Source organism: Podarcis muralis, chromosome 5 (genome assembly GCF_964188315.1).
Source record: "Podarcis muralis chromosome 5, rPodMur119.hap1.1, whole genome shotgun sequence".
NCBI lineage: Eukaryota > Metazoa > Chordata > Lepidosauria > Squamata > Lacertidae > Podarcis > Podarcis muralis.
In genome coordinates, this window is record NC_135659.1 from 71,302,830 (window position 1) to 71,325,811 (window position 22,982).

At 45.1% G+C, this 22,982-nt stretch overlaps 1 protein-coding gene across 8 annotated transcripts in view; it reads left to right on the top strand.

The window, feature by feature from the left end:
* Window positions 1–22,982, top strand: part of CHD6 (chromodomain helicase DNA binding protein 6) — a 108,800-nt gene that overhangs the window by 58,769 nt on the left and 27,049 nt on the right. For 6 of the 8 annotated variants that reach the window (XM_077929179.1, XM_077929186.1, XM_077929185.1 and 3 more), the window contains 15 exons: window positions 5,346–5,493; window positions 7,411–7,560; window positions 8,594–8,659; window positions 10,250–10,308; window positions 11,058–11,175; window positions 13,351–13,437; window positions 14,161–14,295; window positions 16,162–16,283; window positions 16,836–17,079; window positions 17,936–18,112; window positions 18,788–18,931; window positions 19,378–19,633; window positions 20,032–20,242; window positions 22,036–22,231; window positions 22,751–22,913. In XM_077929179.1, coding sequence (XP_077785305.1) covers window positions 5,346–5,493; window positions 7,411–7,560; window positions 8,594–8,659; window positions 10,250–10,308; window positions 11,058–11,175; window positions 13,351–13,437; window positions 14,161–14,295; window positions 16,162–16,283; window positions 16,836–17,079; window positions 17,936–18,112; window positions 18,788–18,931; window positions 19,378–19,633; window positions 20,032–20,242; window positions 22,036–22,231; window positions 22,751–22,913 — 2,276 coding nt within the window. Of the gene's footprint in view, window positions 1–5,345; window positions 5,494–7,410; window positions 7,561–8,593; window positions 8,660–10,249; window positions 10,309–11,057; window positions 11,176–13,350; window positions 13,438–14,160; window positions 14,296–16,161; window positions 16,284–16,835; window positions 17,080–17,935; window positions 18,113–18,787; window positions 18,932–19,377; window positions 19,634–20,031; window positions 20,243–22,035; window positions 22,232–22,750; window positions 22,916–22,982 lie in introns of all 8 variants that reach the window. The other 2 variants (XM_077929183.1, XM_077929184.1) reach the window with 1 other exon arrangement.

A 22,982-nucleotide genomic window follows, 5' to 3' on the forward strand; every position in this document is an offset into this window, starting at 1 on the left:
CCCCTTCTTTTTCCCCTTTGATGTCACATACCTCCCCCTCCCCCCAATGTCACGTACTTTGGTTTGAGAAGAAAAGTAAGTAAATGGCTGCAGTAAATAGGAGGTGGCTTAATTGAAATCTGTCTGTGGTGGGAGTTTCTATAGAAAAATCCCCAAGTATAAATGAGGCAAGAATTTAGACCTCTTGGTAGCTTTATTCATCCTTGTTGGGGGACAAAGTGGAACTGAATGTGGGAATAGGGGAGGGTGGGGGGAATTGCAAGTCCTAGTTCATCAGTGACAGAGTCAGAAATAGAACCCATTTCCCTCCTTAAGCTATCATGTGACATGGGTTTCCTAGAATACAGCTCGTTTTCCTCAAAATGACATGTGATTGTTTTTCTATGTCTGTTGTAGTGCTGGACCGTAATAAACGAGGGTGCATGTCTTAGGGTTCTTTGTGTTGCTGCCTGAACTAATTTCTTTAATTACGAGCTGGTCAGGAGAGAAGGGGTGATCTCCCTTGAGAGTGTCCTTAATTGAAGATAGGCGCAGGTAATGTCTCCTGCCTTTGTTGCTCTCTCTCCCTTTGATTTGGCTAAAAGCTTTCACAGAGTCACTTGCTTTAAGAATCCAGGGGTGAAGTCTCCACTCCCCAGCAATCCATGCTTTCCCTGGGGTTATGGTTGGTCTTGTGCAGGTAAACAAAGGACAAGCACCAGGCTAATCTGAAAGCGGACTAATTATCCCAGCATGTGATTATTTTTGCGTTCACTTGAAACCTGTGAAAGTGTTCAACATTCATTTGCCACCTGGGCTGAAGATTTGACTTGCTGTTCTTTAGTGGTCAGGAGCATGACACATTAGATAGAGAATTCTGTGTGGATTTCATCATGCTTAAAAAGAGAAATCGGTTTATGTGAAGTCATACCTGTTATCGCACCTCAGTGTGGCATTGGGATGATGCAGTTCTATGGCTGAAGCTAAGCCAGCCTGACCCTATATAAGCCTTCTGGCTAACAGACCACAAGAACTATCATGTGATCCACGCGACGGTCACCTCCAGACTGGATTATTGTAACTCGCTCTACGTGGGGCTGCCCTTGAGACTGACCCAGAAACTCCAGCGGGTGCAGAATGCTGCAGCGAGACTCCTTACGAGGTCTTCGCTGCGAGATCACATTCACCCGGTGCTATACCAGCTGCACTGGCTCCCGGTGGAGTACAGGATCAGGTTTAAGGTGCTGGTTTTAACCTTTAAAGCCCTATATGGCCTAGGACCCTCGTACCTACGGGACCGCCTCTCCTGGTATGCCCCACAGAGAAACTTACGGTCTTCAAATAAAAACATCTTGAAGGTCCCAGGCCACAGAGAAGTTAGGCTGGCCTCAACTAGAGCCAGGGCTTTTTCGGCTGTGGCTCCGGTCTGGTGGAACACTCTGTCACAAGAGACCAGGGCCCTGCGGGACTTGACATCTTTCCGCAGGGCCTGCAAGACAGAGCTGTTCCACCAGGCCTTTGGCCAGGGCACAGCCTGACTCCCTCCCTCGGCAATCTTCGCGGAGCTCTGGCCCAATGGTTGCTAGTGCCTTGAATTAATTAATTTTTATAATGAATGATTTTAGAATGTTGTTTATGTTGTACTTTTGTACTGTTTTATTGTTGTTAGCCGCCCTGAGCCCGGCTTCGGCTGGGGAGGGCGGGATATAAATAAAATTTATTATTATTATTATTATTATTATTATTATTATTATTATTATTATTATGTACCCCACCCTGAACAGCTGGACTGAGAAGTGGGCAGTCAGATCAGCAGCACTGGAGGAGATAAATACCCAGACACCAGCATAATGGCTATTCCTTAGCTAGAACCTACTGAACTTGGATACCTTGAGCTAGAGACCCTTGAATTAACACCTCCAGTCAACAACCTCTGGGCCTGCACCCTCCCAAAGGACCTATCCTCATCTTCACCAGAGACACTATGTGTCTCCATGTCACTCATTCTGGAGGGAATTAAGGTGTGCTAGGCTTGAGGCCAAAGGACTCAAAAACATCGCTTTAGGAAGGGGCAGAGCCTGGGAGGTTGTGATCTGGTCCTGGAGGAATGAAAGGCTTCAGTTTGCAGGCTCTCTTGGAACTCTCCAAGGTGCTGCATCTTTGGGCCTACCTTGTCCCTATTTGTCCTGTGGAATTCTTGTTAAGGACCTCAAAAGTGTAGAGAAAAAAAAAATTACTTTTACCAGGTGCCATAAGATTGACTTTAGCGATCAATTTTAAAGGGGTTTTAAAATGAGAGAAATGTCCACCCAGGTAGGGTAACAGTGGGAGAGGAGTGCAAAAAGGAGAAGAGTTTTAGAATGTTAAATTCACCAGGGGGTGGGTTTCTTGTCAATGACACTCGTGACTGCCACATATTATGTTGCTCTTCATAATTTGTGGACTTGAGCCACGGCTAGGAGCAACTTGCTTGTGATGAAAGGGTCATTCTTGCTACTTAGATTCTCAATAAGGATTCAAGTCCATTGGTCCTGTCACAAGACATTTTAAAAAGAAGATAGCAGGGAAGCATTCCTTCTGAAGTGACAGTATAAAACATGCATGCAAATGGAGCAATTGCTGCAAATTCTCTAAGCGGCTGGTAATCGTGGCATAATCTCCTCTAAATTATTTCTAATCACAGTTAGCTCCAACATTCATGAATGGAACCGTTGTTAATTGTGACTGCAAAATCAATGTCTGGGGACTTGCTACTGAAGCAGAAGCTACAGCATCGGTGCATTTCCTGAGCTTTTGGTTCGTTCACAGGCATGTGGTTGCATTGCAACTGCCTGAAAAAGCTGTCGGCAAGAATTATTTTTTTGCACAACCTCCAGCTAACAGCAATTTCCCATGAAACAGGGGCAGGAAGGTTCAGCGGAAACATCATTTTAAAATAGACAAAGAAAGATAAACCAAAGCAAACCATTTCTTATTAAAGGAGTGGCAAAAGCAAAAATAAACTAGATGAAAACAGCCCTGAGTAAGGACTAATACACTTGAAATGTGATTTCTGTGGTCCCTGTGGATGTCTTATTCCTGTCCACACACCCCTCCCCGCTCGACCTGGTAAATTGGTACAACTCTCTTGATTTGTATATGCTGGTACCAGATATGTGAAACTGATCTGGTATTTGCCTGGTGCCTCTGAGTGCTTTGCAGAGACCAATGCACTGGAAGTAAGCATCATTGATAGGGAAAGGACATTAAACCCTGAACATGAAACTCAGCTGTGTTTTGGGTTATGTTTAAAAAAGTTATGTGTTTGAAGTTTGTCAACTTTTAATTTGAGAAACATCGTAGGGAATTTGGCTTGAACTGTGCCTGATTGTGCATTGTCTGGTTTGCAGCTGGTGGAGGCATAAATTGATGGGGCCAGTTATGGGGGCTACTCTCCCCCCCCCCCATTTACAACAGTCTCACTGGCTACCAGTCCATTCCTGGGCACAATTCAAAGTGTTAGCTGTTACCTACAAAGCCTTACACATCTTGGAACGAGGCTGTCTGAAAGGTTACATTTTTCTATATGATGCTGTCCAGGTTTTAAGATCATCAAAGAGAGGTCCTTTTGTCAGTCCTGCTAACATCTGAACTACATTTGGTGGAACTTAAGAGAGGACCTTCTTGATGGCTGCTGTAGAACTCCTTGCCAAGGGAGGTCTGGCTATTCCCATCTCTTAGTGACCTCCTGTTGGTAGGCAAGAAGATTTTTATTTAGACAGGACCTGTACTCATAAGCCAACTATTGTAAATATGTTTAAATTGGTTTGAAGTGGTTGTTTTTCTTGCTGTTTTACCTGACTTGTTTTTGTATTTTAATGTTGTTTTTGTTGTATTTTATTGCATTTGTATTGTTAGCCACCTTGAGCACCATCTGATGCATGAAAACAACTGAAAAGGGCTGGGTTAAGCTGTAGCAGAGGAAAACAAGGCACAAGAAAGTAGCAAAAGCAAAGAATTCTGCTCCTTTTGGCCACTGGCTGAATCTCTAATGGTCCAAGCAACTGGAACAGGCCCTCATCAGATTCTTAAAACTTTGAGTGTTGCTGGAACCAAATTTCCAAAACTCCAGCAAATAAAGGTTATCCATTGTATTCCTGCTATCATGGTGTGCTCCTCCCTACTCCCCAATTATTTGAAGGTCTGCATTGTATATTATATGAGGCTCTTTTAGAAGCTATGCAGGTTTCATGTTGCACCAAGGTCTACTAGGAAGGAGAAAATATGATGCTTAATTCCCCATCTCTGGAACTGCAACTGCTAGCTGTTACCCAGTTCTGTCTCTGTCCTTAGGTGAAGCACACAGTTACCTTGGCAGGTGGAGAACAGGAATAAAGAAAAAACTAAGCAGTTATAATATTATCAGAGGTAGAGATCAATTTTAGTTGGTATGCTAGGTTAAAAAAAAAAGTCAACAGAAACAAAATTGGGTAGCTTTATCCTAGCAGTTAGAGGGAATAACCTCTCTGATAACGAAACCCGCTTCGCAATTTTTACTACCTAGCCTGATGAAGAGCTGTGGGGAACTGAAAAGCTTGCCATTATTTTGTGACATTTCAGTTGACCTAATAAAGGTATTGACATAATGTGGATTTTGGATACATGGAATGGATGATTTACTGAATGACTTACTCTAGCTGCCCTCTTTTTTAACACAGGCACTTTTGAGGCTGCCTTTTCATAAACAAGACATAAAAAAAAAAAAAATGCTGTGCAGTGAAATGTCTCTGTATTTGCTTGCTATAGTATTTTTCTCCTTTTCGTGTTGAAAAGATTTTGCAAACATCTTTTGCTTACTTGTTCCTGGAAAGGGAGAAAGTGTAACCTGATTCCACCAGCAAGACCAGTCAGTTTGTAATTCAATTAACACAGCTCTTGTTCAGCCCTGACTCTCTTTGTCCAAAGAATACCCAACTGCCATGTGACATCATCACCCTCTCCTAGCCCTACTTCCCCACCCCCGTTTGTTTTTTAAAATTGTTTGGAAGCCCAGAGAACGGTTCTGTTTAATTTGACACTGAATAGGCATGCATGTAATGCTAAACCAAAACATGGCTTGATTCAGATGTGGTTTTTGGAAAGAACATAACTGCCATTGGAAGAGAACCATCCAAAGGCATGGTTTTGTGTGTGACCCTTTTGATCCTGACTGAAAACGACCAAGTACTCTCAAAGGAATAGTGGCACAAAGGGAGACACATTTTAGGGAGGCATTTTGGGCAGAAACACAAATTATTACACCAAGCAAATTATTACACCAAGCTGATGTCCTTCAAAATGTACCTGCAATTTCATATTCCTCTGACACTACTCATTTATATCTGCAGCACGGAGCAAGGACCAACTCCTGTTGAGAAGAAAAAAAAAGGGAAAAGGAAAAATGACACTTCAGTGGACAGTCTTGAGCTGGATCAAAGCCTCCTTTCACTGTCTGGGCAGAGCCCTGAGGAGTCTGCTGAATCAGCTGACAGCCAGGTATGCTTGGGCTTCTCACCTTTATGGGCATGGGAGGCTCTGTCTTGAGAAAGAATGACTGCTATCATTGGGATTCTGTGTGTGACTCTTCAGGTATATGGCCAGTTGCTGTTCCAGTAATGTTCCTCCTATTTAGTTGGAGAGCTCATTTTTTAATCATACGTTCCTTACAATGTGAGTCCCAAAGGATACATCTTGATAGCAGTTTGTGCACAAAACCAGAAGTGGGGGAATTTGCCAAACTGTGTATGTCCAAAATGCAAAGGCCTTGTTTTTTAATACTACGTGACCCCTTCCCCTCATGGATAGCATGGTCTTGTGCCTGGTCCTGCTTGTACTGGAGAGAGGTGGGAATCTAAATAGTATAGAATTAATTGTTCAGTATAGTGAAATATAGGGGGATGTGCTGTGCGTGTATCTCCTCCTTTAAAAATGACAAGACCCTACCATCTGGCCATGCATCCAAGATACAACTGGTATGAAGAGAATGCTCTCCTCTCAACTTTTCCCTCTACTCTTGCAATTGCTGACCTTACCTGAGTCACAGGTACCCTGGACAGCTCCATGCTCAGGCTGAATACTTCATATGAGCAGAGCTCAGATGTTGCTTCAGCAGCTACCACCCTCAGACCGAGCCTTAAATAGGAACTGCAGCTCTGTCTCTGTAGCTAGCACCGCTTTTGCTGAGAGGAGCACTGTGATCAATTTGCTTCTTGACAGACCCAATAAGATTATGGGTCAAGAAAAGCTGGAGACGCAAAGAGGAGATACAGGATGCTGAAGGGGCTGTTCTGTTAAATCAGTGATTTGTGAATTTAATAGGGAGTTTGCTCGGAGAGTATTTGCAGCATGAAGTAAGTGGTGGTTTACTCAAGGGCAGCTCCAGGGAAGACACAGAACAGCAAAGTGATTCTGTGGAGTGAGCTGAATTGTGCTTAGAGCTTCCCAAACAGAAAGGGCATTTGCCTCCCTTTCCTTTACTTGTCTATGGAGACACTGCCTATGGAGTTAGTGAAGATTTCCAGGAGCATATGGTGTTGAAATCAGAAGGATACTTGCTGTTGGAAGGAAACAACTGAAGTGAAGGGCATGAGGTTTTAGATATACTTGACTAAGTGCAGATTCTCAGCCACCAGAGTAAGTCAAACCTACCTTGTGGTTTGCTTTGTGCTGGTTTTCTTTCTGGGATTCAACATGCATAGGACTGTGAAAGAGCAGATTCCCCTGTCTTGTGGTGTACAGCACCCAGGACCAGAGGTAGTGAGGTTAAAGAGTTGGCTCCAGATTTATCCTTGGTGTAGGATGCTTGAAATGATGGTCATGGCAGATAGCAATGGCAGAGAAGTTGTCCCTTAAATTGAATGGAAAACATAATGGACCTCTGCATAGTTTTTTGCAGCTTTATTAGCTACACCACATAGCATCAAATGGAATTGGATGCATCACTCCCCTAAGACTTTGGATGAGAGATTGAATGGGAGGACCCTTGTTATTTGCATTGGTGAACGTTAGCAAGGAAGAAGCAGAGATTTTACAATTGCTGTATACTTGAACATGCATGACAGACTGAGATACATGAATAGTTCTATGGAATAGTAAGGTGTGATATCTTTGAAAAAAATCACAAAATAGTGTACTGGTGGAGGGCTGGTTTTTGCTATATTACATTTGTCCTCTTGCGTGTAAATTAAATAAATAAAAATGACCATGTGGTTAGAGGGGGCATTTGACTGTGTCCTTCAAATGACTGCTTAGTTCATCCTCCCAGTGCCCTAGTTTTGCAAGGGCTGGGAGAGTACCAGCCAAGCTCTGAGTCCTGTTCCTGCTCTCTGTATTAGCTGGGCAAGTGCTAGATCTGAGTCAGGAAATTAGGTGTGCATCTCTCTTCTCTTATCGGAGCTTCTGTTTGATGCACAGAAGCGCCGCTCTGGCCGCCAGGTGAAGCGCAGGAAGTACAACGAAGACCTGGATTTCAAGGTGGTGGATGATGATGGTGAAACAATTGCTGTTCTGGGAGCTGGTCGGGCTTCTGCTCTCTCTGCATCTACCTTGGCCTGGCAGGCAGAGGTAAGACTGGTGCTGTTGAGGAAACAAGGTTTGCTTCTTTGCATCCAAATATCATTTTCTGATATGGAGGAGAAATGTAATAGGAACATGACATGTGGATGTCTGGGTTAATACTGGCAAAGGTTTGAGAGCAGAAACATGTATATGCTGGTGCTATGGCCATATCATTGAGGGTCCAAGAACATGGAACATGCTATGTACAAGTAAACAGAACATGTAAACTAACTTCACTTCTTAAGCTCCCAGTTTGTTTCCATTGGTGGTCTGAATAGGGCCTGACGTGTTACTTTTTAATACAAACAAAACAAAAACGGTTACATGGATTTGATATGCAGTTATTTGTGAGCATGTATGTTGTACAGGCATATTCACTGGCGACTCCACATTTTTTAAATTTATTATTACATATCTATCACACCTTTCCTTCAAGGAGCTCTAGGTGGAATGCATGGTATCCTCTCTCATTTTATCCATGCAAAAATACTGTGAGGTAGGTTAGGCTGAGACACCGTGACTAGCCCAAGGTCACCCAGTGAGCTTCATGGCTGAGCAGGGATTTGAATGTGGATATACCTAGTCGTAGTGCCATAGCAAAGCACACCGCAAAGCACCTAAGCCAAGAGCAGCGCACCACCTGAGGCAAAAGGGGAACGTGCTGTACTGCCACACCACAGCCTCCTTTAGCTGGGTGGTGTGGTGGCTCCTGCTTTTGCTGCCTGAGGCAGCTACCTCCCCCCACTGACCTCATGGGCAGCCTGGCCCTACATGAGCAGATTACTATAGAACATCCTTCATTAACCTGGTGCCCTCCACATGTTTTGGATGACATCAGGCTGATGGGAGTTGGAGTCCTGGAGGGTGCCAGGTTGATGAAGCCTGACATACACATTTGCCTGCCTTTTAATTCCAGAAGAGGCCTTGAGTTGGGATTTGAGAACTTGAGGATTTCCTCCTTTTTAACCTGTGCAGTTCTGGGGCATCAGATGCCACTATTGTATCAGAATAACTAACCTTACTGTCTCGGGATCCACAGGAGCCCCCCGAGGATGATGCCAACATCATTGAAAGGATCCTTGCCTCCAGGATGGTGCAGAAAGAGGTGAGTAACTCTCTTACCATGAGATCCTAACCAGTCTTTTTCTAGGCTGTTGGGCGAAAGGTCTCTAGTGGGTAGAGTTAGGCCATGGCAACCCATGTAGGGTTGCTGTAGGGGTTCGACATCATACTGACTAAGCTTTTTGGGCTAGGGCTACGTTGCCTCTATGAACTGCTATAACATGTTATGGGCCCTAAACAAAAGTTCTGCACTGTTAGTAGTAGAAGCGGTTGGTGCAGTTGAGTGGGGAGATTGCATGTAAGGGAGAAAAGTGTCCTTCTGAATCAGGCATCCACTCTTCATAGAGTAATTACAGTCGTACCTTGGAAGTCGAACAGAATCCATTCCAAAAGCCCGTTCGACTTGCAAAGTACGGATTCTGATTGGCCAATTGGAAGCCTCGTTGGACATTCTGGTTCCACAGAAGGTTTGCAAACCGGAACACTCACTTCCAGGTTTGCGGCATTTGGGAGCCAAAACGTTCAAGTACCAGGGCGTTCAGGATCCAAGGTAAGACTGTATACGATGTGAAGTTGAGGAGGAGAAACTGCATGGGTGGACCCATGTGGTTGAGTATATAACATTTAGAGAAAGGAGCTGGAGTTAACATAATGATTCTTCCTGCAAGATTTGCAGTTATTTATTTATTTATTAAAAAAAAAAGAATTTTCAAAATAGTTAGGCTTTCAACCTGTTGTTTTGATGAAGCAATTGTACCGGGTATTGTCCTTGACCTTTTACTGTGCCTGAGAAACAGAGTCCAAGGTCACAGGAAAATCTAACTCTCAGCTCAGACATAGGGAGGGGCAGAAAGCAAGCCCACAACAGCTCAGAATTGGAGGTAGGGAAGGCAGAGGCTCGCTGCGCCTCTGCACCCAATGAGTGCTTTGAGCTTGGTGCAGAGAGAAGCCCACTTGTTCTGCCTCCTATCTCCAGTCCCAAGTTGAAGGGAGGAGGTGGAGATGTGGCTGCTTACTTAAGGTTTGGGTTCATCTTGCTCACTATAGTCTGGCCGAGTTTTAAAATCTGGGACTCCATATTAAAATGGGCTGACATAATATTTACCATGTCACAAGTGGGTTACAGCATTTGCTGTAGAATAAAGCATGTGCTTTAAAGACAGTCTTCAGTCTGCTTGGCGATAGGGCTTTTCTTACAAAGTTGTCAGGAGTGGCTGTTCTGTGCATTTTCTGGGGTTAGCAGTGGTCAGTTCTTGTCCATTAACAGTGTTGTGTGCCTTTTGCTGTCTGCTGCTGAAGCATATGGGGGAAATTTAGTATCGGACTTAGGTCCTGTATGCTGCATTGTCCTTCCTTGCTGCCTAGGTTTATTGAAAGTCTCAAGAGTTCCATTACTGATTGGGGATGGAAACAGAATTTTCTGCCTTCCCTTGCTCCACCTCTGTGCTTCTTGCCAACTGGGCTCCAGCATCCGCCCTCCCATGTATCATGCAGGAAGGTGCTTGAGTCTGTTACACTCTGTTCTGCTAGATTAGAGCAGAACGGTTCAGGTGAGATCACGCTGGCCGTACAGTGTGGTCCTAGTAACTCTTCCATGTAAACGAGGCTTACCGAGCACTTGCTGTTGTTCCAGACCTACCCAGGAGGAGCAACTTACGAGCAGGAAGAGTTCTACGTAAAGTACCGCAATTTGTATGTATGGCATGTGGTTTTTCTTCTTTCAAGCTTGTTTACGCATTGATAATGCATTTGTTCCTTCCACTCACTCCAACCTCACTGCTGTGTCTTTAGGGAACAAGTGCTAATTCCTTGCACCTTCTTGCTTTGTCTTCGGTTTCGCTGCTTCAGTGGTCTGCTGTCCTGTAGTCTTCATTTTTCTCTCCCCCCCCCCCCCCCCGCAATTCACTTGGGTAGAAGGTCTGCTTCTTGCAGCCTACTTCCTTATTTGTAGTTTGACCTGAACTTCCCTTTTATTCCCCACCCCAAGTGAGTGATCTTTATTAGAAAGTGAGATTGACCATTGCTTACACGTGCTGCTCATCTGCCATGCAGTTCTGTTTCACCCTCCCCCATTAAGTTTCTGGTTATGGGCAGTATTCAGCTAATGCATCCTGTCAGCACAAGGGATTTCCACTGGCATGATGGGGCTTCCTCTCCTCTCCTCCCCCAACATTCTTCCCATATGTGTTCCAGAAGGTTGGTGGGAACCTCTAGAACAGATCTAGGGGTTGTTTAGGGGAGGAGAGGGAGATGAAGTTACGTTGTGTAGGAACTGATGGGACATTTTATGAAGCACTGCATTGGATACAACCCTGTGGCTTTTATGGCTCTGTTTTTATGATGTCCTAGAATTGTGTTCCCTTGAGGGTTTTTTCTTTGGGGGGTAGGGGGTCAAGCTCTGTTTCTTCATGCCCTTTATGGTGTTTTCTGCTCATTTGCAGTTCTTACTTACACTGCAAATGGGCCACAATGGAGGAGTTGGAGAAAGACCCACGCATCTCCCAGAAGATCAAGCGTTTTCGCAATAAGCAGGCCCAGATGAAGCACATTTTCACTGAGGTGAGCATTGACCCTGGCGGGCTACTCTGACACTCCCTCCTCGAAATATGTGACATGTCGTGTGTCAGGGCTTCATTACCCAGGGGTGCTTTTCCTCAGCATCACCAAGGTGTGTGCATGTATGGAGGGCCCCCATTGTCACTGCTGTGACCCAGTTGCCTCAGAGGAGGTTCCAGGAATGACCAGAGTTTCACCAGGCCTCTTCTCCCACTTACTTACATATGCACATGTGCTTGAGCTCTGTAGGTAGATTGGTCTCACTTAGAATGAAATTTAATATGAATTTATCGCTCTTGCCAGGCTTGCTACCTGCAGCTTTTTCCATGCATCCCTGGTGGGTATAAATCAGAGCAATATGAAATTGAAATTGCTTTCTAACTGCGGCTGCGAATCCTTGGAGTTTTGAGCCCTTTGTCTGTACAGGTTCTTGGCACGAGTGTGAAATGTTTCTGGTGGAAGGTGCCACATCATTCCCTTTTGTCTGCGATGAGCAGCTGCTCCTCTGCTTGATGCACTGGGGTCCTCACCTCCTGTCTCCTAGTGTGAGAGCCAATTCCCACACTGCTTTCCATATTCTTTTGTGGCAGAACCATTGAGGTTTTTAAAGAGACACTGCTGTGATAAGCAATCACATTTCTGCATTTCTTCCCTGAATTAGCACCTCTGTTACAGAGAGAAAGAGGAAGGAAGCGCTGGCAAGAATAAAGAGCTGCGGGTTTCCACCTGCTCATTATTTATAAGCTGTCAGTTAATCCATAGCCTGTCTATTGGCCCAGATAGTTGAAATTGCGAAGTTGCTGCATTTTGAATGGGGCAGAGCTCTGTTTGGTGACATTTTGCCCCATAACTGTTCCATGAGAACCAAGGTAGCCAGAATCTTTTTTTGGGGGGAACATGATCTTGGATGTTCCTCTCTTTGTGTCAGATAGCATACTGTCCCCTTGCTAGATTTAACAGGATGCCACACCTTTGCATGCTTGTGTTTAGGCATGCATTGTGGAATTTTCGCCTCAAGTAGGAAGAGGAAAAGGATGGCTTGATGATTCATTGTGGCCCTTCATGGCTTTCCATTACATCTGTGTAAGACCCTTCCAGTTAAGCCCTGGTCGAACACTCAGAAACCTTATGGACTTTCAGGAAACCTAATTCAGTTTGTTGCTGCTGCTCTCCCTTCCCTGATAATTCTGCACAGGCTGCTGCAGACAAAAAAGAAAAGAAAAAAACCACCTTGAGGAAGGGTGGTGATGCAGTCGTTGGCAGTAGAGAGCTTCTTTTCAGACAAGAGAGGCTCTTAGCTGGTAAATGATGTGTGGGGTGTCATGTAAATGATGTGTGGGGTGTCATTTTCTGTTTTGGGCTTCCAACTTCCTTCCGCAAGGTAAAATCTTCTTTGGCTTAGGGAGGAACTAGCACTGGAGGCAGGGCCCCGAACCTCTTTCAAGTTTGACCCAAAGGAGGTGGACCCTGCACAGAATGGGCCAGCCCACTCCGAGTATGGGGGGTTTGCATTTCAAGCTCTCTCTGCCGCATACCATCCACATCTCTCAAACGAACCTCAGCATAGCCTGAGAACACCCCTCCTAAACTTATGCACCTTCGCTGTTTTAGAAATGTGAAAGCCTGAGCGAAAAAGGTTTTTTTAGTAGGGGGATTTGGTTTCCATTTTTCTTTTTAATCCCCTCTTCCCCAGTATGAACATCAAAAGAGGCTTGGGCAGAACTCCCCTTTTATGTCACTCAGGTATGTACTTCCATTTGCCTGTATGAATTGGAGTCATCAGATGAGGGATGTAAGGAGAGGTAAGCAGCCTCTGCTGCTTCTGTTAGAAATGCTGGAGGAGTTTGGTGAAGACTCATTTGCTTGTGTCTTAGCTTGTGTAGGAATGAGTCATTAGGCAGAACCAGTGTCCCAAGAACCCTCAGTCCTTTCTCAGTCCAAAATATAGCTCCTGTATTTAAAAATAAATAAAGTTGCTGACCGGACAACTAATGCTTTTTTACTGGCTTATAAAAAAGGGAGTGCCTGTGGCAGCCTGTGTGGCTTTCTTTTATCACAATAATCCAACAGATCCTGGCTTAATGGCTTCAGAAGCTATTGTTTTCATGCTTACTTTGTTCAGTCAAGTTTTACCCTGTCTTGATATATGTCCTGTTGTTTTATATCCTTTTCTGCCAGCCTGATGAAGATATGTTCAACCCAGACTACGTGGAAGTTGATAGAATTTTGGAGGTGGCTCACACGAAGGACTCTGACACCGGGGAGGTAGATGTTGTTCTAACATGGTTGCTCCTTGCAGTTGACAGCTCCTTATTAATCCCTCTTGTTTTCATGACGGACCATAGAGTGTGTGCAGTGTGAGCGCCAGAATAGTGTGGCACTGATAAGAATGCCAGGTGCTGATACTTAATGCTGGGCATATCTGTTGCATGCAAATGTCCCAGCTTCAACCCACTCACCTCTTCCGTCTTCTTTGAATTAATTGTTTGGGGGGTGGGGTGGATTAATTTGAGTCATGCTGTTTAACGCAAATCCAATTTATTCATCACTGTGGAGGGCATAACTAATTGCTTTTAAATATTCTGAATATGCATGTTTCTTCAACATAAGAACTAACCAAATGGTCCATCACTGGGCCAAGATCTTCTGCTCACCCCTGATTTACGATATATGTGCAGTTTTTTATTGTTATTTTTAGAAAAAACAGCCCCTCCTCTGCCTTAGGAATGTTTTTATGATAGCTGGTTGTACAGCTGCATCTGTCAGCATTGCACCCCTGCACTCAGTTCCCATCGGTCTTGATGCAAACCTTCCTTATCCTCGGTTTCCTTCTCTGTAGGGATTTGTGCAACAGATTTTTATGTGCTTCCATTTGCTTAAGGCTCTTGCTTTCTTGGTACATGTACAGAATAGGGTTCCCGAAGGAGTTCTGTCACTTGCGCTTTGTCACTTGTTTTCTGCATCTCCTTTGTTTTCCATGGATTGCAGGAGGTGACTCACTACCTGGTGAAATGGTGCTCATTGCCTTATGAGGAAAGCACTTGGGAGCTGGAGGAAGATGTCGACCCTGGAAAGATCAAAGAGTTTCTCTCTCTGCAAATCCAACCAGAAATCAAATCCTTGGTAAGAGTTAAGAAAGAAACTTCAGTTTAATAAGGAGGGAAATGTTGTGTGTTGAAGAATTTTAGCGTTAGGTTCTTCTCAATCCTGGCACTCTCTCTTAAGATGTTGCTCCTACCCTTATCTTCTCTTGATATCTTTGCTGAGGCCCTTCAACTCACAGCAGTAACCTTCCTCTCTTTCCAGCCCTTCCTCCCCCCACTTTCATCCAGATGTCTCACAGAGCATCTGCTAGTTTAGCCTTGGCTATTCATGTAGTGTTATTATCTGCTGCTTATCATCATTTTGTGGTTGTTTGATAGTGGCTCTTCATATCTTTTGTGCTGTGAGCTCCAGCTGGATGGTGCAGAGATGCTTTGCTAGGTGTCATGTTTGGTACATAAGTTTGTAACTAATGGCTCACTGACATGAACAGAGCTGACCCCCATAAAAAATAGGTAGTAGCTTCCCTGAAAACCAGGAGGACTGTAGTAGACAAATCCAGCCAGGCTTATAAGATGGAAGTGGGGACTGACTGATAGTCACGATGTCTGTAGATTACCTCCAGTTTCAGCGGCCTTGTGCTGAGTCCCAGTTGCTGGGAAAAGGGAATAGGAGAGTGCTGTTTTGCTTAATTGCTTATGTGATTCCTTGCTTGCCCTTCACCATAAGCTCCCAAGGGCAGGTTACAACAATAGAATATGCAGTTTTAAAAAGGAGATAAGCCATTACAATGATAAAACAAGTAAAATTCGGAAACTGTATTGGAAAGGACCTGGGTCCCACAAAACAAAACAAGACACTCTCCAAAGGGAAACAATTTTTTTGTTTCACATCTGGATTGTTGGGCTTCCTATAGATGTCTACTTTTCCACTATATGGGAACGGAATGCTTTTGCTCATTTTATTTTTAATTGTGTTGTTTTATTGCTTTGTTGTTTCCTGGGCTCATTTTCGCAAAAGGATGTGAAATAAATTTAATAAAAAATATTGTTGTTGGCTGAGTAGTCCAACCTGGTGTGAGGCAGTCTTCTATGTTTCTGATAAATTCCTAGTGTGTTCCACTCATCTTCATTGGGAGGATTTATTCACCAGTTTGTCTGGCTGCAGTCTTGTACACATTTACCTTCGAGTAAATACCACTGGACTTACTTCTGAGCAGCCGTGCATAGGATTGTGCTGAAAGATTCATATTCTGTCTCCTTTCTATGAAGACCTGGATGGAGTAGGAGCTGTGCCTTAATGTGCTGCTGATGTTGAGCAGAGCAGTGGCTACTTCAGTGGCCTTCTAAAGAAAGTCCAACCCTTTGAATGTCCTTTGCTGTGTAGCATGGCTTATGGGTCTATATCTCTTTTCAGCTTTCCCCCACCCTTTGAAATAGCTGGTGGAAGAACAATTTCATGTAATAAATAAAAATAAACAAATGTTGCTTTCCTCAAAGGAATCCAAAACTCTGGATGGGGTCATGTGTGGGATATGTTTGTGCCAGAGGGCTAAAAATGAAATGCTTCCCTAGAATGACTTATGTGGATGGGTTTTTGGTATTGTTCCATTGTCTTATAGATCCTAATGAGTATCATATTATAGGTTAGTAAGGAGTTTTTCCCCAAGCCCTTTTTGCTTGCTTTAAAAAATGAAACGAAACAAACCTTTTGCCTGTAGGGTAGGTGGGTTGAATTTGATGATGGGGTTTTCCCTTTCAGCCCTTGGGAATCTGTGAATGCATGGCACTTTTACTATAGCCAGTACCATACCATAAACACAAATTGTTGCTTGCTATAGAATGTGAGAACTAGTTAGAAGTGCTAATCAATTATGAAAATATCTTTCCCAAGATAAGATTAGTCTTTGCACTAGTCACTGTACTCCTTTCTGATTTCCCCCTCCAGGAGCGTCCTGCCTCTGAGTCCTGGCAAAAGTTAGTGAAAACTCGGGACTATAAGAACAACAACCAACTGCGGGAGTACCAGCTGGAGGGAATGAATTGGCTGCTCTTTAATTGGTACAACAGGTGAGTTGCAGATGGCACAGGGGCATCTTTGGTAAATGTCATCAGTAACAATGAAGTAACAACAGGAGTTGTTTGAAGGGGTGCTGTTAGCATATTTCAGAGGCTACAAGCATTCAGCTGGGGTTTGGGGATGTTTTTTGTTGATTTGGTGTATAGTTTAATTGGCTTGACATCTTAGTCACTTGCAGGGTAGCTGGAGCAAATGTGCCTATAACTTATGCTAGGAATGTGGAGGAAGGAGAACTGTGTAACTGTTGGAAACGTGCAGCATGGGAAGCTAACCCCGTACAGTGTGCACATGTTGCTTTTGCTGCAAATGTCTGAGGCTATTTACCATCAGTACTAGTTAATTTGGCACTCATTTCCGTGGGATGTAGACATGAACTCTTAAGAAGCAAGTAGGTGGGGGGAAAGCGCACCAGAAGGTTCAAACAACTTGTCTAGGTAACACACTGTGTCAGTGTTAAAGCCAGGAATCGTCTGCAGGAGGAGGCCTTGCTCAGTTGTGTGCTTCCCAGGGATTGTAATGCCTGCTTGTGGTGTTTCCCGTAGGAAGAACTGCATTCTGGCTGATGAAATGGGTTTGGGGAAGACAATCCAGTCCATTACATTCCTCTCTGAGATATATCTGATGGGCCTTCGGGGGCCGTTCCTCATCATTGCCCCACTCTCCACAATCACAAACTGGGAGAGAGAGTTCCGCACGTGGACTGAGATGAATGCCATCGTGTACCATGGCAGCCAGATAAGCCGCCAGATGATCCAGCAGTATGAGATGGTGTACCGAGATCCACAGGTTTGTGATGCTCTCTGGTCCCCAGGCACCCCTGGAATCCTTGCTGCTACTGCTGTGCCTGGGTGTGTTTTTTAACTTCTGTTGGGAGTGTGGCCTGCAGGGTTCCCAGCAATGCTCTGGAGCAGGGTGGGGAGGCTTTACTACTTTGGGGAGTCTAAAACCAAGGAGTACATGGGGAAAAAAAACAACAACAAAATGTTAGAGCCCTGCAGAGGCCCAGCTCATGAACTCATGGTGGCCAACCAGAAACCTATGGGAAGCTTGCAAGCAGGACCCGAGTGCAATTTGCAACAACTGGTATTCAGAGACAACCTACCTCTGACAGTGGAAATAAAACACAGCTATCATGACCAGTCCACTTGTAATTTAGAGTAGTTGAGGGTAGTGTGAGTGGTGCAGGTGACTCAGTGGCAGCACACATTTGGGAGGTTCTGAAAGTGAGGTTCAGGCTGCACCTTCCCCCACTGTCAGAATTGAACAAAACTTTCAGAAAGCAGAGAGTGGGGCTCTACCACCTGGATACCTTGGGGGAGAAACCTAACTGGGAAGGGCTGCTTGTCCTTCAGTTATAGATGCAGACTCCAGGTGCATTTAATAGTACCCCTTCTCTACTTATGGGTATGCTCAGTGAACAGTGGAGTTATGCTAGGTATGGGCAACTGCTGAGTAAGTAGAAGATTACTGGTGATGTAGTTCCATAGCCTCTGTTTTAAGTGGAGCTTGCAAGTCCCCTTCTGTTGAGCTTGACTGGCACTTTTCAGGCACCAGGTGCCTCAGTTAAGAACTTGAGGGACTCCTGCTACCTGAGCAGTTCTAGCTGCTAGCAAACTCTCCCATCTTCTTTTGGTATCTCCAGGGCAATCCTCTTTCAGGGCTCTTCAAATTTCATGTAGTCATCACCACCTTTGAGATGATCCTGGCTGACTGCCCAGAGCTGAAGAAGATCCAGTGGCGCTGTGTGGTAATCGATGAGGCCCATCGGCTCAAGAACAGGAACTGCAAATTACTGGAAGGACTGAAACTCATGTCTCTGGTGAGGCTTTCCAAATTGAATTTCTTCTTCTGCGTACTGTGGGAATCCAACCCTGGTACGAGGATACTGAATGGTGTGCAAGTGCGCACCTATGTCTATTGCTGTACTGTGGCCAGGATCCTACTCCACAGTTGCACAACACATGTCCTGAGGTTTGCCAAGATAATTGTGCTTTGTCGCTACATGGCTCTCAAAGGGAACTTCTAGCAGCCTTCTAGCTATGTGCTGCATGTCTCTCATGCACACCAGAGGCATACCATAGCATAGCTTTTCCAGTTATACTCTTAGGAGAGTCACTGTGTCTGGATGAAACCATCAGTCAAAACTTGTGGACTCTTAGCATTTTCTACAGCGGGCAGTTTGGGAAGTTGAGTGCTTTCCTGTAGGAAGATGGCTTGGAGCCATCTGGCTTGCAATAGAATGTTTGCTTCTCCCTCGGGTGGCAATGGTTTGGGCAGGGCAGGTGCTGGCTGTAAAGATGTGAGAATGGTCTATGAGAAGCTGGCTTCTCTGAGAGCTGAAAGTAGACCCTTTGACTGGCAGAGTGACCTGTCACCAGCTGCCTCTGCTCCAGAAGCAAAAGCACTGCAGGGCCACAATGCAGGAGTTAGCGCCCTGCCCATCCTGTTGCCTCAGCAAGTGTCCTGTCCTGATCTCTCCCTGCATGGCAAATAGGAACACAAAGTGCTCCTGACTGGGACACCCTTGCAGAACTCGGTGGAGGAGCTCTTCAGCCTGCTGAACTTCTTGGAGCCACAGCAGTTCCCATCTGAGACGGCTTTCCTGGAAGAGTTTGGGGACCTCAAGACAGAGGAACAGGTAAATAGGAAAGGTTGCAGGATTGACTCTCAGCTGGTGTGCCGAGCTTGGGCTCACTTCAGTAGGGCGTGTGTGTTTTAATGATTCCCCCCCCTATGTTTTTAACTGCTCTTATCTGTAAACCACCTTGAGTCCCTGACAGGAAGAAAGTAGAGTATAAAAAATATATTATAGTAATAATAGTAATAGTATGTACTACCTTTCTCCCAACTACGCATATTAGTTGCATATGCTACTTTCCCTGCTTGAGGCTCACAAAAGAGCAGTAAGCAGGCTTTGCCCTGACATCTTAGAATTTGCATGTCTGAGTTCTGGGCAGTTGCTTACTTAATCAGTATGCCAGGTCTGGCATATGGAGAGCCTTTGTATGTGAAGTTCCAGAGTTGCTGTCTGAGCTGAGATCCCATGCAGTGTTAATGGATTATCTTTCTTCTTCATCCTGGCAGGTAAAAAAGCTCCAGTCCCTCCTGAAACCCATGATGTTGAGACGGCTGAAAGACGATGTGGAAAAGAACCTAGCACCCAAACAGGAGACCATCATTGAGGTAGAACTGACCAACATCCAGAAGAAATACTACCGGGCTATCTTGGAGAAGAATTTCAGCTTCCTGTCCAAGGGTGCTAACCAGCACAACATGCCTAACCTCATCAACACCATGATGGAGCTGCGCAAGTGCTGCAACCACCCCTACCTCATCAATGGTAAGGGGTGGGGCTGGAATCTGGGTACTCCAGCACACTTGGCCTGTGATGCCGCTGCAGTTTCCTCATCCGTAGTGAAGCGGCAAGAGTTACCGTAGCAACTTCCTTTTAGCAGATGAATCGGGTGTTTCCTTAGGGGTGATGGTGCCATCAATGGTTCCAACAGCGGGGACGGGAGGAGTTCTAGTCAACAACATCTGGAGGACTACAGGTTCCTCACCCTTGGCCTAGAGGTATAAGGACTGCCTCCTGTACCCCCATCACAGTTCCTTTACCAAAGCCTCCATGGTAAATAATGAACAGCACCAAAACAAAGCGATAATGTGCTAGGGATGCTTTGGGAGTTGATTATGAACCTTGAACCACTGGTGAATTTCCCCCCTCTCTCTCTGGGCCAGGGGCAGAGGAGAAGATCCTGGAGGATTTCCGTAAAACCCACAGTCCAGATGCTCTTGACTTCCAGCTACAGGCGATGATCCAGGCAGCAGGCAAGCTGGTGTTGATTGATAAGCTGCTGCCGAAGCTGATTGCAGGCGGGCACAAGGTGCTGATCTTCTCCCAGATGGTGCGCTGCCTTGATATCCTGGAGGATTATCTCATCCAGAGGCGGTCAGTACAGCCCAAGAGCTCGCACCACAGAGCATCACCTGGATCAGTGATATCCTTCCAGAGCATGCTAAGCTGTTAGCCTTACTGTCATCTTCCAATGCACTCATATATACCATTTTCTTTTTCCCGTCTGCCTAGATTCTCTCCTTCATCCCCTTATTGTTTTTCTCTTTCCCCATAGATTCTCTTCCTTTACCCTTGGAGGCAGGAAGGGAACAACTGTGTTGTGAAAGCAAGCACAAACCCTCCATCCCTTGCAGCTGTCATAACTCACTTTCCCTGGATCCATTCTTCTCTGTGCATTTGAGTCACAATCTGCCTTGACCCACTACCATGCGGGATAGCAGTCCCTACTGAGAATTCAGTACCCATAGAGGGAAGGAACCATAGCTCAGTGGTAGAACACATGCCTTGCATAGAGATAGTCCCAGGTTCAATTCCTGTCATCCCCTGTGAAAAATAGGATCGATTGGTCACTGCTAATCACAATAGACAGTAGGGGGCTAAATAGACAGATAGTTTCATCTGGTATAAGGCAGCTTCTTCTGTTCCTAATTAAGAAGCAGTCCAGTCATTTTAAGTTCGCTGTCATGCAGTAAAGTCTTGTGGCACCTTAAAGGTTTAACCCATTTATTATAGCATAAGATTTTGTGGAGTAGAGTCCCATTTTTATGACGTGGGCTCCAGTCTGTGAAAGCTTGTGCGCTAACACATTAGTTAGTGCTTAAGTTGCCACAAGGCTGCAACAGAGTAATGTGGCAGCCCCTCTGGAAATCATAGCAGTTCACTGTGATCTGTATCTATGTAGTTGCTTTCTCACTGTGAGACTAGATGGCTCCAGCAGCCCTCCTGCAGTTTATCAGTTCTGTAGTGCACACCTTCTTCTCTGAGTGAACCAGCCGCTGCTGGCTTAAAAGTGCCTCCCCGGTGGAGACCCGCTCTCTAAGCAGCACACTTGCAGCTACCATCTCGAATCTTATTCCAGCTGCTTTCTGTAATGTGACAAAGGCTGCTAGAAGTCACACAAGAAGTAGCACATCACAGTTGGGAAAATCCTGGGCTTTAAGTTGCCTGGTGCTTAGAACTTTAATCTGGGACCTAAGAGACTGAATAGTTTTTTTTTTTTTAACATGTAGTACTAGTGCCTACTTGAAATACATTTCCAGCTCTTTGCACAGTAATCTAGTTGCTTTACTACTTCTTGACAATTGGTGTCAGAGAACATCTCACGGAGAAAGCCCTGGGAAAAAAGTGGGCTTTGGGTGAAACTGGGGGATTATTATAGGGGACCAGCTTGGTTATAGGAGGGGGGTCTTGGAGTACCAGGTGTATTTGCTGATATCAGAGTAACTCCTAGATCCTATGCATGTCTATTTAAAAAAAAAACAGATACAGGTGGTGGTGGTGATGGTGGTGATGATATTTTAGCACTTTAGAGCATGGCCGCAAAGCATTCCATCCACAATGCCTCAACAATCCTGGCAACAAGCCTGTAACATAGGCCAGCAGTATTCTCTTCGTATTATAGAGATTGGGGTAAGGTTAAGAGATATTGGCATGATTGAAGTCTCCCAAAGAATTCATAGCTAGACTGAGATTTGAAACAGGGATGGCTGCTTCATGGCCATTGCTCTTTTCCACAACACCAGAGTAAGGAAACTGGGTTTGCTTAGCTTTGCCAACACAGCTCTGTTGCTAATTTGGCCACAGTTGGAGGCAGGAAGTCCTGGTTCTGTGCTGTTCCTTTTTGCACTATTCCCAATGTAACCTATTATGCCTCCCTGTTTACACAGATACACCTATGAGCGCATTGATGGGCGGGTGCGTGGGAATTTACGCCAGGCTGCCATTGACCGCTTCTGCAAGCCGGATTCAGACCGCTTTGTGTTCTTGCTCTGTACGCGGGCAGGAGGGCTGGGCATCAACCTTACTGCTGCTGACACCTGCATCATCTTTGACTCGGACTGGAATCCACAAAACGATCTGCAGGTATTGCTAACATCTCTGAGATGGGACCACATGGTCCAAAGGTCTGGCTAAAAGCTTGTTGCTGTCTGTGGGAACAGAGACTATGTAGAATGACCATGAAAAATGTGGAACTCACTGCTCAGAAGGCAAAAGTGTGCTTGAAGGGGCATGAACCTGACACAGGGTATCTTTTCCAGCTTCAGGTGTACATGCATTTTTAGTTTTCAGTGGGTTTTGTACTCATAAAAGTTTTCCTAAAAATAAAAGTAAACTCTAATATGCCCTGATTTGGAAATGCTTTGGTTGTTTGTGAGTCTTACAGTTTGTGAGTCTTATGGTGGTGTCTATTACGGTCTTTTATACTGGGAAGCCTTGGCATGGCTGTTCTTCCTCCACCTGATGGGTTCAGATGCAGTTATGAGAGGGTTAAGAGAGGTGGTGGGGGAAGGATTTTGATGGTGATGTGGATGGAGAAAGCTCCCCCACTGCCTCCAGTTCTGCCAGTTCTCCAGTGATGCCTTCCTTGTCTCTCTCCTGTAGGCTCAGGCTCGCTGCCATCGGATAGGCCAAAGCAAGGCCGTGAAGGTCTATCGCCTCATCACTAGGAACTCTTACGAGCGGGAGATGTTTGACAAGGCCAGCTTGAAGCTAGGCTTGGACAAAGCGGTGCTGCAGGACATAAATCGCAAGGGGAGCAACAATGGGGTAAGGAGGCCTTTTGGAACCATGACCTTTGCATCTGCTAATTTTCATACCTTTCTGTAGACTTCAT